The 14,929-nt window shown below is 43.6% G+C and overlaps 1 protein-coding gene across 12 annotated transcripts in view; it reads left to right on the top strand.

Annotated features, from left to right (window-relative positions):
• The window catches only part of TTLL5 (tubulin tyrosine ligase like 5), a 254,786-nt gene that overhangs the window by 178,851 nt on the left and 61,006 nt on the right, over positions 1 to 14,929 (top strand). For 10 of the 12 annotated variants that reach the window (XM_019640361.1, XM_019640358.1, XM_019640353.1 and 7 more), the window contains one exon: positions 9,609 to 9,811. In XM_019640361.1, the coding sequence (XP_019495906.1) occupies positions 9,609 to 9,811 (203 nt within the window). Of the gene's footprint in view, positions 1 to 9,608; positions 9,812 to 14,208; positions 14,301 to 14,929 lie in introns of those variants that run through there. The other 2 variants (XM_019640352.1, XR_002123777.1) reach the window with 2 other exon arrangements.

Below are 14,929 nucleotides of genomic sequence, written 5' to 3'. Positions count from 1 at the left end.
GATGGTTAAGAACTGGCTTGGGACACCAGAGGCCCCGGTTCGGATACCACATATGAGGGCCAGTGACACTGCCCTCTGCAGCTAAGATGCTGAACAACAGCTCAACCTGGAGCTGGGCTGCCGTGAGTTGCGGAGACGGCGTAGGCTGCAGCCCCTGTGGCAGTGGGTTGCCATGGGCTACCGTGTGTGGCCAGCAGCCAGCATGAGCGGCCAGCAGCCGCAGTGAGCGGCCGTCCAGAAGCCGGCGACTGATGTGCCTCGCCCGGGAAGAGCGCAATGATGGTGCCAACTTGGGCCAGTGAAGCAACGTCCTCCACAACTAGACTGAAGAAGAACAACAACAACAAAAAAAACAACAGCAACTTGTCTGTTCCCCTTCCCCCAATTCCCCAGCGCTGTTCCCATCCCCCCAAAAAATCCCCAATAAAAATCTTTAAAAAAAAAAGATTTTATTGGGGAATTGGGGGAGGGGAACAGCATTGGGGAATTGGGGAAGGGGGAACAGACAAGTTGCTGTCTTTTTGTTCTTCAGTCCAGTTGTGGAGGATGCCACTTCACTGGCCCATGTTGGTATTATCATTTCTCTCTTCCCGGGTGAGACAGATCGGTCACCGGCCTCTAGATGGCTGCTCACAGCGGCTCTTGGCAGCTCACACTGGCTGCTGGCCGCTCACGCTGGCTGCCAGCCACTCACGGTAGCTTATGGCAGCCCACTGCAGCTTCACTGCAGCCTACACCGTCACCGGCGACTCACGGCAGCCCAGCTCCAGGTCGAGCCGTTGTTCACCATCTTAGCTGTAGAGGGCGCAGTGTCACTGGCCCTCATGTGGGATCCGAACCGGGGCCCTGCTGCTCAGAGCTGGCGTCCCAAGCCAGTTCTTAACCAACGCGCCACTCTGCCGGCCCGAGTGAAATCTCTTTTCACTGCATCTGATGAAAACGACATATCGCTAGGTTTGCTTTAGATTTGCTTTGGAAGGGAGATTTGATTTCAGTGGATTTGATATAAAAGGAGGTCAGCATAGCATAAATAAGGAAGGCAGAATAGTGTCCTGGGCTCTGAAATCAGACCCCTCCACGGGTGTGGATCCCAGCTTACTACTTAGTAGCTATGTGGTCAAGGACAAATTATGGAACCTTTTGTCATTTGTGCTTTGGTTTCCTCCTCTGTGTGTAGAGATGATGATGGGACCTACTTCAAATGCTTGGGAGGATTAAACGAGATAATAACATGTAAAGTGTGTAGAGCAGTCCTGACCCATGGTAAAAGCTCAATAACAGTTCATTGGTCTTATTATTATGTATTACTTCTTTTTCCATTGCGGTAAAAAACACGTAGTATACATGTACCTTCTTAACAATGTTCAGTGTACAGTATAGCTGTTAACTACATGCACATTACTGTACAACAGATCACTATAATTTCTTCATCTTGCATGACTGAAACTCTACTCATTGACCAACTTCCCATTTCCCCTCCCTCAGCCTCCAGCAACCACCATTCTACCTTGTGTTTCCATGAGTTTGATCACTTCAGATAACCTTCTGTAAGTGGAATCATGCAGTATTTGCCTCTTCGTGGCTGGCTTAGTTCACTCAGCATAATGTCCTAAAGGCTTATCCACCTTGTTGCATATGACAGGATTTCTTTATTTTAAGGCTGAATAATATTCTGTTGTATGTGTATACATTTTCTTTATTCATTCATCTGTTGATGGGCATTTAGATTGCTTCCACATCTTAGCTATTGCGAATAATACTCCAGTGAACATGTGTGCAAATATCTCTTTCTATTATGTATTACTTTTAACCATAAATATACATGGCATTATAATTCAACTTGGTGGATTTTAGTTACACTCCCTGTGCCAGAAGCAAAAATTAGTTAAAATTAAATTGAAGGTGTTTTAGGAGAAATTCAAGGCTCAGAGAGTATTAATTAGCTATATTTTTTACTATATTTACTTACCTAGATAATCAAAATATATGCAAATTAATTTGTTCACAAATGCTAGAGAGATGTGAGAGGGAATAATTAATATGATACAATGATTAAAAGAATATCTGTGTTGATTGTTAGCATGTTTTTCCAAAGGCACACATGTCTTACAAACATAAAAAAGAAAAGAAACAGCATTGGCATGTAATTATGAGCCACCTTTTCATGGGACACATGCTATTTCTTTACAATATGCAAAGAAAGATAAGGAAATCATCTTCTCAGACATACCGATGGAAATGTATCTGGTATAACCTTTACAGGAGGCCATTTGAGAATACAGTATATATTGTATATAAAAACGATTTAAAACAGAAGCAGCCACCGCCTTCTGATCTAGATGTTCTACTTCAAGGAAATTATTTTATGGAGATGACCCAGCAGACATGCAAAGATACAGATAACATGATTTTTATCACAGCACTGTACATAAATAGCAAAACAGCATGACTCACGAGGGAGATCTTCCCTGATGAGCCTATTTAAAATCTTACCTGTCCTGCCCCCCGGCACCTCCTTCCCCTTCTCTAGCTTTATCTGACGTCATAGCACTTCTTTAGTATATTATGTAGTTTACTTATCCTTGTTTATAGCTTAGCTGGACCCAGTAGAATGTAAATGTCACAATAGTAGAACTTTTTTTCTGTTTTCTTTGAACCTGGATCCCCAGCTCTTAGTACAATGCTTGTCACGTCATGGACACTTGACAAATGTTTGTTGAAATGAATGAATGAATCTGATAGGTAAAAACTTAAATTTCATTTTTATTTGCATCTACTCATGGGTGCAATTTGAATAATGGTGGTGTTCAGAAAGGCCTTTCTGAGCTTAATAGTAAATTCACAAAGCATGAAGGGGAAAAAAAGTACTAGATTTGATACACACCCAGCCCAAGATTGGTTCAAGTGTGTCAATGCTATTGAAAACCCAACTCACAGACTGCCTTTGCTCCCTTTGGTTTGGTTAGACGAAGGAGTCTGGGGCCCATGAGTACATCTGAGTATCTGTCTGTAGTGGCCTGCGTTCCTCCTCAGATGTTAACAAGTACAGGTGATTTAGGGACTGTCTGAAGCACAGTGGTTTCATTTGGTTGGTGAATAATAGTTTCCCCTAACTTGCTCTGTCCAGGTGAGCACCTGTGTTCTCATCCTTTAGAGCAGACCATTTGAACCAGGAAGAGCCTTCTTCCTAGTTGCTAAAAGAGAAGGAGCGCCTTTGTTGATTTTGGAAGTGGAAGGATATGCCAGCGAGTTCCCGGTGTCTTTGGCAGCTCAAAGTCCTGTCTCTGTGTTTGTGTCCTTGGTCTTTCTCTGTAGGAACAGTAGCATCTTCAGGGTTCCTGCCCCATCCCTGTCGGGGTCATAGCACTGCCCGGTGACCTGTAGCTGCACCGGAAGTTGTACTCTGTTTCCCTTGCTCAGCCTCCAGCCTTGTCCCAGCTGACAAACATTGTGAATGGAAGACAGCCAATAACCCCATACAGTGGGAGACAAAGGCCTTTGGAAGCTTGCTTTTGCCAAAATAGAAACAGCTACCCTCACCCTCACCTCGGCCCTGAGCTTTTTACAGTGTCACATGATTGCACAAAAGACATAATGTGTTCTTTGAACAGCTCTGGGCCCAGTTGTCATACGATGAGTGATGAGTGTCTTACATGCTCAGGAAGCCGTGCCGTTCCAGGCCTTGAGGTGCCGGAGAGAACTATGCTAGAAGCGGCTTTCTGTGCCGTGTAATGGGAACTTGATTCAAGTTAGGGTAAAATCGCCTATGGGGAGAGTAACACCTAGAAATGTTTGCTCTTCTGAAATCAGAGTAAAAGGGGCGCAGAGAGACATTAACCCACCCAAACAGAGATGAACAGTTGCCTACCGTATCTCATTTGTCATTTTCTAAAGTGAGTTTGAGAGAGTTATTTCACTACAAAGAGCCACCCAGCTCTGCTCCATCACCAAGAGAGCCTACGTAAGGACTAAAAGGAGTGTTTTTCTGGAAGGAATTAAAAAAAAAAAAAAGAAAGAAAAAAAAGCAAACCTCCCAGAATTTAATCTCTGAACAGTATTATCTTTCTAGTAAGAGAGCCCGGATCTTGCTTCCCCGTCACCCTCCCGGTTGCAGTCTGTGTTCTGTCTATCAGAAGTTCCCCCTTCCCACCCACGAGCACCCTTCTGTTGTGGGAGGAGGAGGGCCTTTCCAGTCTTTTGCCTGGGGCCAAGCCAACCCTCAAGCTGTGGTTTTCGCATCTCCTCACTCTGAAGCATGGCTGTTTCCCACACCCAATAAAGAAGCAAAAGGCTCGTATATGTTGACCAGGTCTGGAGTGGCGGCCAGTGCTTACAGAGCTCTCTCATTCCCGGGACATTGACTGATGGTGGTGCTGTCCCCGTCCCTGGGTTGTTAGCTCACAGGTACAGAGTGCTCATATTGTATATCCAAACCTCACATTTCTTAGAAATTATACAGAGAGAACTTTATATAACTTTCCTGTCCACTTATGAATGAATATCAGGGCAACACAGTTCACATGATCTATCGTTGGTCGAGTTTTAGGATTGGGGCCAATCCAGGCAATGGGGGCCAGAGGAGGCTGATTTTTGCCACTAGTCTAGATATATCCCATTATATGTTTGCTTTTAACATTGCCTGGGTATTTTCCTGGGTTTCTGATCAGATTTGATTGCTTTAATCTTATCCCTCTTAGCCTTGGCTTTGGTGAAACACCTGGGGACTTGTCTACATCACTGACTTTTTGGAATTTGGGGTGGTGTAGAGTTGTAATCGTTTGATTATCCATTCAGTATATTCGAGTGTGCTCACTAAACGAGTCAGAACCTAGAAGCTTTTTACTGTATTTGGAACTAGTATCTGCTTTTTTGAGGTGCAGAATATTTATGTTGTATTGATGCTTAAACAAGCTTGACTCTGGTAGATTCAAAATTATTTCTCAACTCGGTTAGGATACCATTTCGCTGCATGGAACAGAACCCCCCACTCCCCCACCCCTCCCTTCCCCAGTGGCTCAACAAGTTAGAGATTTTTTTCCCCCCATATAATCAGAAATCTAGAGACAGGCTTTCTCAAATTCCATCATGTTTTCAGGAGCCCATGCTCCTGTCTTTATCCTCTGCAATACTTAGCAAGGAACTTTCACCCCATGTCTGCCCACCTCTAGCTAGATAGCTGTGATCTCAGTATGAAAAAGTCAAGGGCAGAATTTACGTCCCAATCTAGTCTATCCCCCCCCCGCGCGCCCCCCCCCAAAGAGCTTTCCCAGGAACTGCACCTGGAAACTTCTGTGTACATCTCCGAACTGTGTCACCTGGTTATCTCTAGGTACAGAAGAGATTGGGAAATGTAATTTTTTAGCTGGACACGAATTATTACCCAAACAAAATCAGGATACTATTAGAAAGGGTGAAATGATACCCAGGCAAGAGGCAGTCTCCTAAGCAATAAGTTCTCCTAACTTATTTTATTTTGTTGTTTGAGGGGAAAACTGATCTTATTACTATAGAACATCAGTGTGCTGCCACAAAATTTGCATCTAAGGAGGTGAATTTATTTTTGTTTGGGATCTGCAGAAGGGCTTACTTACATTTTGCGGCAGAGTGTGACTTGCACACGAATAACACACTAGGCACTGTTCAAAGCCCAGAGAATGGTCCTATTACAAGATTGTATCTCTGTGTAAACACAAGCTTGCCTATTTCTCTTATATAGGAATTTATTGTTGCCAAAAAAAGATGAATAGTTGGTATAATGTGAGTTTTGTTTTGTTTGTTTTTTCATTCATGGAGTAAATGTTTATTATACACTTTTTATGCACAAGTCATTCTAGGCACTGTGGGTGAAACCAGTTAATCAAATATAAATCCAGCCATTGCTAGTGCATATTGTCCCGAAAGGGGAAAAAGTACATATATAAGTGGCTGTGATACAAGGTAGAATGTGCTAGATGCGATAAGACACATACAAATACATTTTTATAAGTGTTCAAAAGAAGAGAAGATTATTTCTGCCAGGGAGAATTAAGCAAATAGGGCCTAGGGAACCTAAACATATGTTTTTGTTTTAAGAGTGTGCTGAAAACGAGTGAGCATCTTCATAAGGCTAGAAAAATATGTTGGAAAATACATAACCAACTACCATTCACAAATCACTACAGATAGAGGCAGATTTGCATGTGTCACCCTGTCTTTGGGTTCCTCAGTGAGCTGAGGTGGGCGTTTGAGAAGGAATGGAACATTTGTTGAGCGTCTGCTGTGTGTGCCTGGTACTTCAATTTATTTCAAGAAACCTTTATTGAATGCCTTAGATATGCTTATGTGATCTTCACTTAATTCCCAACAATCCAGTGAAGTAATTATAATTGCTTATGAGGAAGCTAAACCTTGGAGAGGTTAAGCAACCTGAAAAGCTTACCCCATTTATAAGCGACAGAACCTCCATTCGAGCCCAGGCAGCATCTAACGGTAAAGCTGTGCTCTTTTCCACTTACCCGAGTCTCTGCATTTCACTGATGACCTGATCTGGCTTTGTAGCCATAAAGGTTGAACAGTCATTTCCTTCTTCACCCCAGCCTAATGGCGCGTCCTATGCCCACCTGGTTGAAACGTGGACTTTATTTGGATACTTTGCCTTGTACTCAGAGTTGATTTGTTACCTGCTTAAATCTTATTAGAACTCAACTTCCTTTTGACCTTTTAATAATTTATTTTTGTAATAAGTAATACATACAGATGGTAGAAAATTCAAAAAGGTACAAATGATATATATTAGAAAATTAGTTTCCCTCCCACCATGACCCCTAGCTAATCAGTTCTTCTCCATGGAGTTTACCAATTTTTTGTATATCTTTCAGAATCGTTCTGTGCAGATACTAATCTGTGTGTGTGTGTGTGTGTGTGTGTGTGTGTGTGTGTGTGTGTGTTGATATCATATATTGATATATATGTGCTTATTCCTTTTTCTTTTTCACACAAAGAAGTTTACTATCCTCAACTGTTCTGATCTTGTTCTTTTCATTCACTCCTTTGTGTTTAAATGTCCCAGAAAAAGTTTTTTTTAAAAGAATAACTCAATAAATTTGAAATGTGGTTTTCAGCCACAGCAACATGTATTGAATAGATGTTCTTAACTAATGACAGTTCCTTCACAACATGAAAATTTTAAGTCAATAAAGAATATTTGTATCTCCAAGAGCTCTCTACTAACAGTGGTTTTCTCTCCCCTGCTACTCGCCCAGTGACCTTGTTTGTGGACGGCCATTGTAGAACTCCTCGGCCCCCATTCTGATTTCAGGCCTCTTCCCCATCCTGAATGAAGCCCCTCTCAAGCCTCCTTCACATCTAAGCTCACTTACTGGGATGTAGTGGTGAAAACCGAAGCCTAGAGTAGCCCATTCCTGCCTCCCTCCTTCCTTCCATTTGAGCCTCTCCCTCAGATTTTGAGGCCCTCAGCTATGGAAACAGTGGTTGAGAGGAATGGGCGTGTTCTAGAGCCAGTCCTACAGGACTGGCTTCTTGTCGCGCCCTCTGGTTCCTTGTCCTCAGAAGGCTTCCTAGACCGGAGGCAGGGCTCCTGGGCCCTCCCTGCCCACATGTACACACACTCCACAGAGCCTCCTGGCTTTGCCCGTGGACTCAGATCTTTCTTTGTTCTACTTCTCTGGGTCAGAGATGGAGGTGAGTGAACAGCTAGCTCTTCAGTTTTCCCTTGGGTGGTTTGCAAAGGTGGGGAACATTCAGTCAGATCGGTCCATTTGTAAATGCTCCACTCCTGTTCATCTGAAATTGCTTTGTTCTATTTCAGGCCTCTCAGTCAAACACACTTATTCCACATGAGACCCTCAATCTTCCTCATATCTCCCTAAACCAGGACCTTTGGACCATTTCCCTGACATGGGACATTTCGAGGCATGACTATAGAAGAGTTAGTTAACATTTTACTAAAGCTACCAAGTTCATCTTTTTTATCTTTAAAACATAAAATTCATAAAGAACAAAAACAATACTAGTGAAGTCTGTCTAGAAGGCAAATGTTCCCTAAGAACATCTAATCTTATTCCTTTAGGCCTTGCCATGAGGACATGACATTTCCATTATGTCTTTTACATGCAGTGTCTACAGATGGAATCAATCGCCAGAAATCCTTTTAAATAAAAGTCCTGTGTATTTTGTCAATTATTTTTCTCTTAATAATATTTCACATTTAAAGCTTTAGTAATGCATGCCTATTAAAAAGCTGTGTTAATAGTATTGAAGGACCAGTAGCAAAATTTGTGATAAAAAAAACTATTTCTAGTGAGGTAAATACCTTGTAAGAATTTTTAGAGGATCCATTTGAGGAAGTATATACATTTGCATTCAAACTACGGACATATATAGGTGTTTGTAATGTTGAGATGGTGATTTTAGGTCTTTATTTATTTGTAGGCTTACCCTCTGAGCAGAAATACCCTTGTAGTGATCTTGTATTCATGTAGTAATTTTCCTTTGAAAGTGTTTGCAAATGTAAATCTTGGGATAATCTTTAGGTCAACAAGATGTTACTATGGCACAATTCTACAAATAGCCCTCAAGGCCGGGCATGGCCTGGCTCCTAGTTTCTGTTCCGGCCCCCTCTCTCCACTGTTTGCTCATTGTGCCCCACTGGCTTCTTCCATTCCCTCAGATGTGCAAACTTTCTGAAGGAGTACAAAGTTCTGTGAGTGGACTCAAATTGAGGCAAGTTTCAAGTCAGTTTTGTTCTGTGCTGTATTTCTAATACTTGGTACCCTGTAGGAGACATTTGTTAAATGTTTGTTGAATTTAACAATGAGGGGAACTAAGGCTGAGAGACCAAATGCTTTTCTTTTTTTTTTTTAAAGAGAGTTTTATTTTATTTTATTTTTATTGAGGAATTGGGGGATGGGAACAGCGCTGGGGAATTTGGGGAAGGGGAACAGACAAGTTGCTGTCCTTTTGTTCTTCAGTCTAGTTGTGGAGGACGTTGCTTCACTGGCCCAAGTTGGCACCATCATTGCGCTCTTCCCGGGCAAGCAGATCAGTCGCCGGCTTCTGGACGGCCGGCCGCTCACCACGGCTGCTGGCCGCTCACGCTGGCTGCTGGCTACACACGGTAGCCCATGGCAACCCACTGCAGCAGGGGCTGCAGCCTATGCCGTCGCCGGCAACTACGGCAGCCCAGCACCAGGTCGAGCTGTTGTTCAGCATCTTAGCTATAGAGGGCAGTGTCACTGGCCCTCATATGTGGGATCTGAACTGGGGCCCTCTGGCGTCCCAAGCCAGCTCTTAAGCATCGCGCCACTCGGCCGGCCCCAAATGCTTTTCTAATTCACGCATATGGACCCATACACAGCACCCAGATGCTCTGGTTCCTAGCCCGGAATACTTTCAACAAGAGCATCTCAACTCTTTGCTTCAAGAGATTTCCCTTCTCTGGATCTAGACGTGCACTGGCATTATTAGAAAGTGTTTCCTAAAAAATTGCTTTAACAGTTTCCCTTTTCCTTTTGTCCCACTAAAGGATGACAAACCACGTATTCACTTACAGCTAGCTAATGGGTTGTGAAGGGCATCTCCACTGATGATTTTTTTTCGTTTACTTATAGGCGATATTTGGCAGCCAGACACTACCTAACTCCAATAACGGTGTAGCCTGCAGAATTTCAAGTGCCACAGCTGGTGGCCAGAAGCCAACTACTCTGCCACAAAAAGTGGTGCCACCTCCAAGTTCTTCCTCCTCCCTGGTCCCCAAACCCCCATCCAACCACAAACAAGTCCTCAGAAAGGCAACATCCCAGAGGGCTTCCAAGTAAGTTTTCGATAATCTTCTGTTCAGTTTCTTCTGAGTTATATTCATTCTGTGCTAATAGTACTCTTTATTTACGGAGGCTTCAAGACAGTTTGTACTGTATGTTGAAAACAAGAACAACTGATGGGTGTTAAAGGGTAACTGGTTCTCAGCCGTGGCTACAAATGGGAATTGCCTGGGGAGGTATTGGAACATGCCTACGTTTGGGCTCTTGCTTACCCACAGGGAGGCACAGGCCCTGCTGTTTTAGGTTCCCAGGGGTTGTGCTGAGAGCTGCCACTGCCACAGGGTTCAGGATCATTGCTAACCACCACTTCCAGCCTCTGGCAGGAGCTACAGTCAGACAGTGCACCAGGTGCTGAACTGTGGGCTGGAGAAAGGAAATGAAAACTTCCTCCTGGAAGTACTCTTCTCGTGGTCATTCTGCAGAGTCAGATCTTTTCAATTTCATATAAAATTCAACACCCTCCCCCACCCCATCCTTGTTTGTTCACTTTGAGGCATTTGAATGGGAAGACATAGGGTTGGTATTTCATTGGGGCATTAACTTATTGACAGTCAACAGGCTTTATGTGGGAACGTTTTTGGGTACCTTTAGTAGTGTATCTCTCTTACCTCAAAAAAGACATTTCGACACCTGAATCAAATTTTTGTAGGTCACGTCCTCACTCTGCCTTTAGCTGTTTTTTAGACTGGCAAAGGGTGTTGGTTCCAACAGCCCTTCTCCATGTAAAACTGGGGAACTTCTTCAAAGATGTCTTGAAGAGGCAGGCATTCCCTGATGTATAAACGCCTAGATTTGTGTATTTCTCTTGCTCTCATTACAGCTCCTCATTCATTGTACTTTACAAAACCAAGTGGAGTTGTAAGAAAGAATCCTAGGACATTGCAAAAACAGTTACTGTTTTTCCCCCTTGCACAGTGAATCCAATTCCAGATTTGGATTGAAAACAATCCCTTGTGGCTATTTTAATGATACTGCTGCCATTATTCATTTACCCAACAAATATTTATTCAGTGCCTACTAAGTGCCAAGCACTGTTCTGGGAATAATTGGCATTGTAATGACTTGACGGAACTCTCTGGAGTCGTAGGGAAGGGCAGTAAGAAGACTGCAGTTTGTGACTGAAAGCCAAGAGAACAGTAGGAAGGAAGCTGCAGGCATGGCCCTTCACCTCAGAAAGAAAAAGTCAGATCGTTAAGGGTGCAACCTCTGGAGCCCGACTGCCTGTATTCGCATCTCCACACCCCACTTTACTAACTTGAGGCCTTCGGCAAGTTAAAAGGTACTTAATCCCTTGTCTTCAGCTTCCTCATTTGTGAAGTGGGGCTGTAAAGATTCTCTGCTTCATAGGACAGTTGATAAGTATTAGCAGAGTTAAGACAAGCAAACTACACAGAACAAGACCTAGCACACATAAGAACTCAGTAAGCCAGCCACCATCATGAGCATCCTAAAACTACACGCCCTCACACATGTGAGACGCCCACGGTTAGGTAGGAGAGTGAGTCAGGGAGCCAGACACGAATGTTGAATTTGTCAGTGTGCTTCCTGTTTGTGGATTCTCCCATGGTTGCCAGGACCCTGAGATGGCCTGTGATGGCCCACGTGGCTAGCCGGTCTGCTGGTGGGGAGGCAGGCTCCTCCAGGCAGCAGGGCTGGACATTTGAAGACGCCGCTCACCGCCCTGAACTCGGTGCTGGCAGGAGAAGCCCTCAGCCTTCTGAGGTGGAATTGCAGCTCTGTGGACAAGCTTTGCTTTGCTGCATTTTTGTGGTTTCTTCTCTCTGACAGGCAGGAGTGTGGGAAAACCGGAAACAGCTCAGCACCAAAAATGCACAGAAGGGGGGATAAAAGCAAGATTTCTTCAGAATTTCAGAAATATAATCCAAGAATCAAAAGGCGTGCTGTGAGGCGTTGTTCCAGGAAATAGTTTCCAATTTGCCTTTAAAACTTGAGCACAAGCCTCTGAAGCTAAGTAAGTCAGCCCTAGTGGAGACCTTCATGTTCTCTCACTTACACGTAAAATGTACAGTGTTGTGAGGGCCCCACTGTGCTCAGCATCCTCTGACTTTCAGGAAGAAGAAAAGCATCCTTTTTATCTGTACCGACACAGTGAGAAGTTCCCTCTAATAATTTTAGATTTACGGAAAAGTTGTAAAGATAAGCACACCCAGCTTTCCCCCTTGCTAACATCTTGTATTGCCGCAGTACGTTGGAGGAAGGTGCCATCTAAGAGGCTGTCATTGGTGCATTACTGTGAACTCAACCCCATACTTCATTTGGAATGATGAAGTTATTTTGAATCTAGAGAAAGCTTTCATGGCTTCTCAAGTCAGGATCCTGAGTAACCTTCTTGTTCTAAAGTAATTCATGTTCCTAGGCAGCATAGCAAGTCACTGAGCATCTATCTGACATCCGATTTTAAAATAGGGATAATAGAAGTACCTGCCTCATAGGGTTTTTAAGAGAAGCAAATGAATTAATGGATGTCAAGCAGAAGTACAGTCCCTGTACATAATATATGTTAACTAAGTGTTAGGTATTATTATGGTTAATACTAAGGTGGCATTTTAGGAAATTTTCATGTCTTTTTTTAACTTCATACAAGCTGTGTTGCCTCACTTGCTGGGAGCTTACTGCAGCCTTTCCTCTGGTTCAGGAACCCCCAGTTGTGACTGGTAACACTGAGTCACTCAGGAATGCCATAGTTGCCCCAAGAGACACAACGAATGAGAAGTTGTACAGAGCTCTTGACCGTGCCAAGCCCTGTGTTCTGGGGTCGAACTTCAGACTTCTTTCTCCTAGCACAGAAGTTGGCATTAGACAAATATAGGAGCAATTTCCAAGAGCATCAAAATTTCCACATCCTAGAGGGTTGAGCTTAGAGAACAATAGACCATAAAAGATGGAATGTCGTTTGCATTTCGGTGCAAAGGGAATCCAGAGAACAGTGGAGTCCTGTTTCTTTATGATAATATTCAGGTCACTTTTCCTCTAAAGGTTTCAGTTTCCCATCTGGAAAACAAAAACCTCTGTCCCCACTGAATAATTAACCAAAATAACTTGTTTTCTGTCTATTCTGTTGAAAGCTTTTTTATGAGCACATTTGTTTTTTACTCCTGATGCTTTACAGCCATTTTCATCATCCCTTTTTGACCCAACGGGTCTTTGTTAGAGTTCTCCAGTTCATGTACTTACATTTCCTTTAGCTGAGTCTCATTTGTCAGTTTTGTGAAGAGAATGATTTAGACTTTTTTTAACCTTTTCTATGGTGCCAATAGCCTTCCTTGATTTTCCTCTCTGATGTCTGCAACACTTCATAATTTAGTACCCACTTCAGATCCTCCTCTCAAAATTCTTTGTGAGATTTCTTCCAGGCAGTCAGCTGAACGGAGGATGACAGCCTAGGAACAGCCACATGCATATGAACTGTCTCTTTCTTGTACATGACCTTTCTCTCAGAGCCAGGATTACACTCTCCAGGAAATATGGAGAAGGAAACCTGAGGAGATTAAAGTCTGCCAGGAACATGGGCAAAACTCATAGACTAGAGAGGAATTTGAAAGGGCAGGGCGGAAGCGCTTGTACCTTGGGACTTCTCTAAAGAAAGAAAACTGTAAGAAACACCAGGCTCAACAAAAGTGCCTTTCTTGAAACAGCTGGGATTAACTTGCCTTGCCCAGGTTTTAGAATCTTCTTCGTCAGGGTGTCCTCAGTGGAAATCAAAGGTAACTGCTGTGATGTGTCAGCACCCAGGACAGTGGTGTTTGTGAAAGGCCACTGGGGATGAGGGAGCAAAGCAGTCAAGAGCTCAGCAGCACGGTCAAGCCAAATACCAGTGAACTTGACCTGAACATTTGGTAAAGTCAGAAATGTGATGAAAGATGCCCAGAGGTTAATATCATAAACATGTAAAAAAATAAGCTTCAGGTTAAAAATATATGTGCTCTATCTTTTTAACATACTAGTGTGATTCATTTACATGAGGCAAAGTGATCAGGAGTTATAATGGTCCAAAAGTAGGCTCTTGTCATGAGCATAGAAGATGTTATATTTTAGGTAGCCTTTCATTATTTGTAGTTTCAAGAAATATGATTGAATCACATATCCATCCTTAAATATAGGATTCTCTAAATTATGCATTCCAAAAAATAGAATTAAAAAGGGTTCCTGGAGCCAATTCCAACGTGAGATGCGGGGGTGGGGAGGGGGGTCCTCAAGTAATCCTCACACACCAGCAGGGTACTGAATGAGTCAATTCAGTTCCATTCTGACACTATCTACATGGAGATAGCATCAGATTCCACAGGTGAAGGGGTCAGTCCTACAAGACTGCATACACACACTTTCTTTCTCCTCTTCTCTCTCTCTCACCCCTTTCCTTTCATTTCAGATGCCAGCCCCAAGCCCAGGCTCTCTGTGCTTCTGACCAACCTGCTATAGGTTGGAAGTTCCAATGACCCCCTCCAACTCAGAATGCCAATTGTAAGTCCAGGATGTTACTTCTGACCTACTAGCTATAAATCAGAGGTTCCCACCACGTCCTGCTTGGGTTTGATTAATTTGCTAGAATTACAGAACTCACAGAGGCTCACAGAACTCAGAGAAGCATGCTACTTACTAGCTCACTGGTTTACGAGTATTGTAAAAGGGTATAACAGGAACAGCCAGGCGGAAGAGATGCATAGGGCAACGCCTCGCCAGGCATTCTGCCCTCCCCACATCGGTACATGTTCACTGACCCAGAAGCTCTTGGAACCTCATCCTCTTGGGTTCTTACAGAGGTTTCATTACACAGGCACGATTGAGTAAACCATTGGCCATTGGTGATTGAATCAACAGAAAGCTCCAGCCCTCTAATCACGTGGTTGGTTCTCCTGGCAACCAGCCCCCATCTTTAGGTGCTTCCAAAAAATCATTTCATGGGCCGGCCGAGTGGCACGTTGGTTAAGAGCTGGATTGGGACGCCAGAGGGCTCGGGTTAGAATCCCACATGTGAGGGCCAGTGACACTGCCCTCTACAGCTCAGATGCTGAACAACAGCTCAACCTGGAGCTGGGCTGTCGTGAGTCGCCGGCGACGGCTTAGGCTGCAGCCCCTGTGGCAGTGGGTTG

The sequence above is a fragment of the Hipposideros armiger genome, unplaced genomic scaffold (assembly GCF_001890085.2).
Source record: "Hipposideros armiger isolate ML-2016 unplaced genomic scaffold, ASM189008v1 scaffold_49, whole genome shotgun sequence".
In the NCBI taxonomy this organism is placed as follows: Eukaryota; Metazoa; Chordata; class Mammalia; order Chiroptera; family Hipposideridae; genus Hipposideros; species Hipposideros armiger.
Note: the sequence above shows the minus strand (reverse complement) of the source record. Positions and strands in the feature narration are given on the sequence as shown.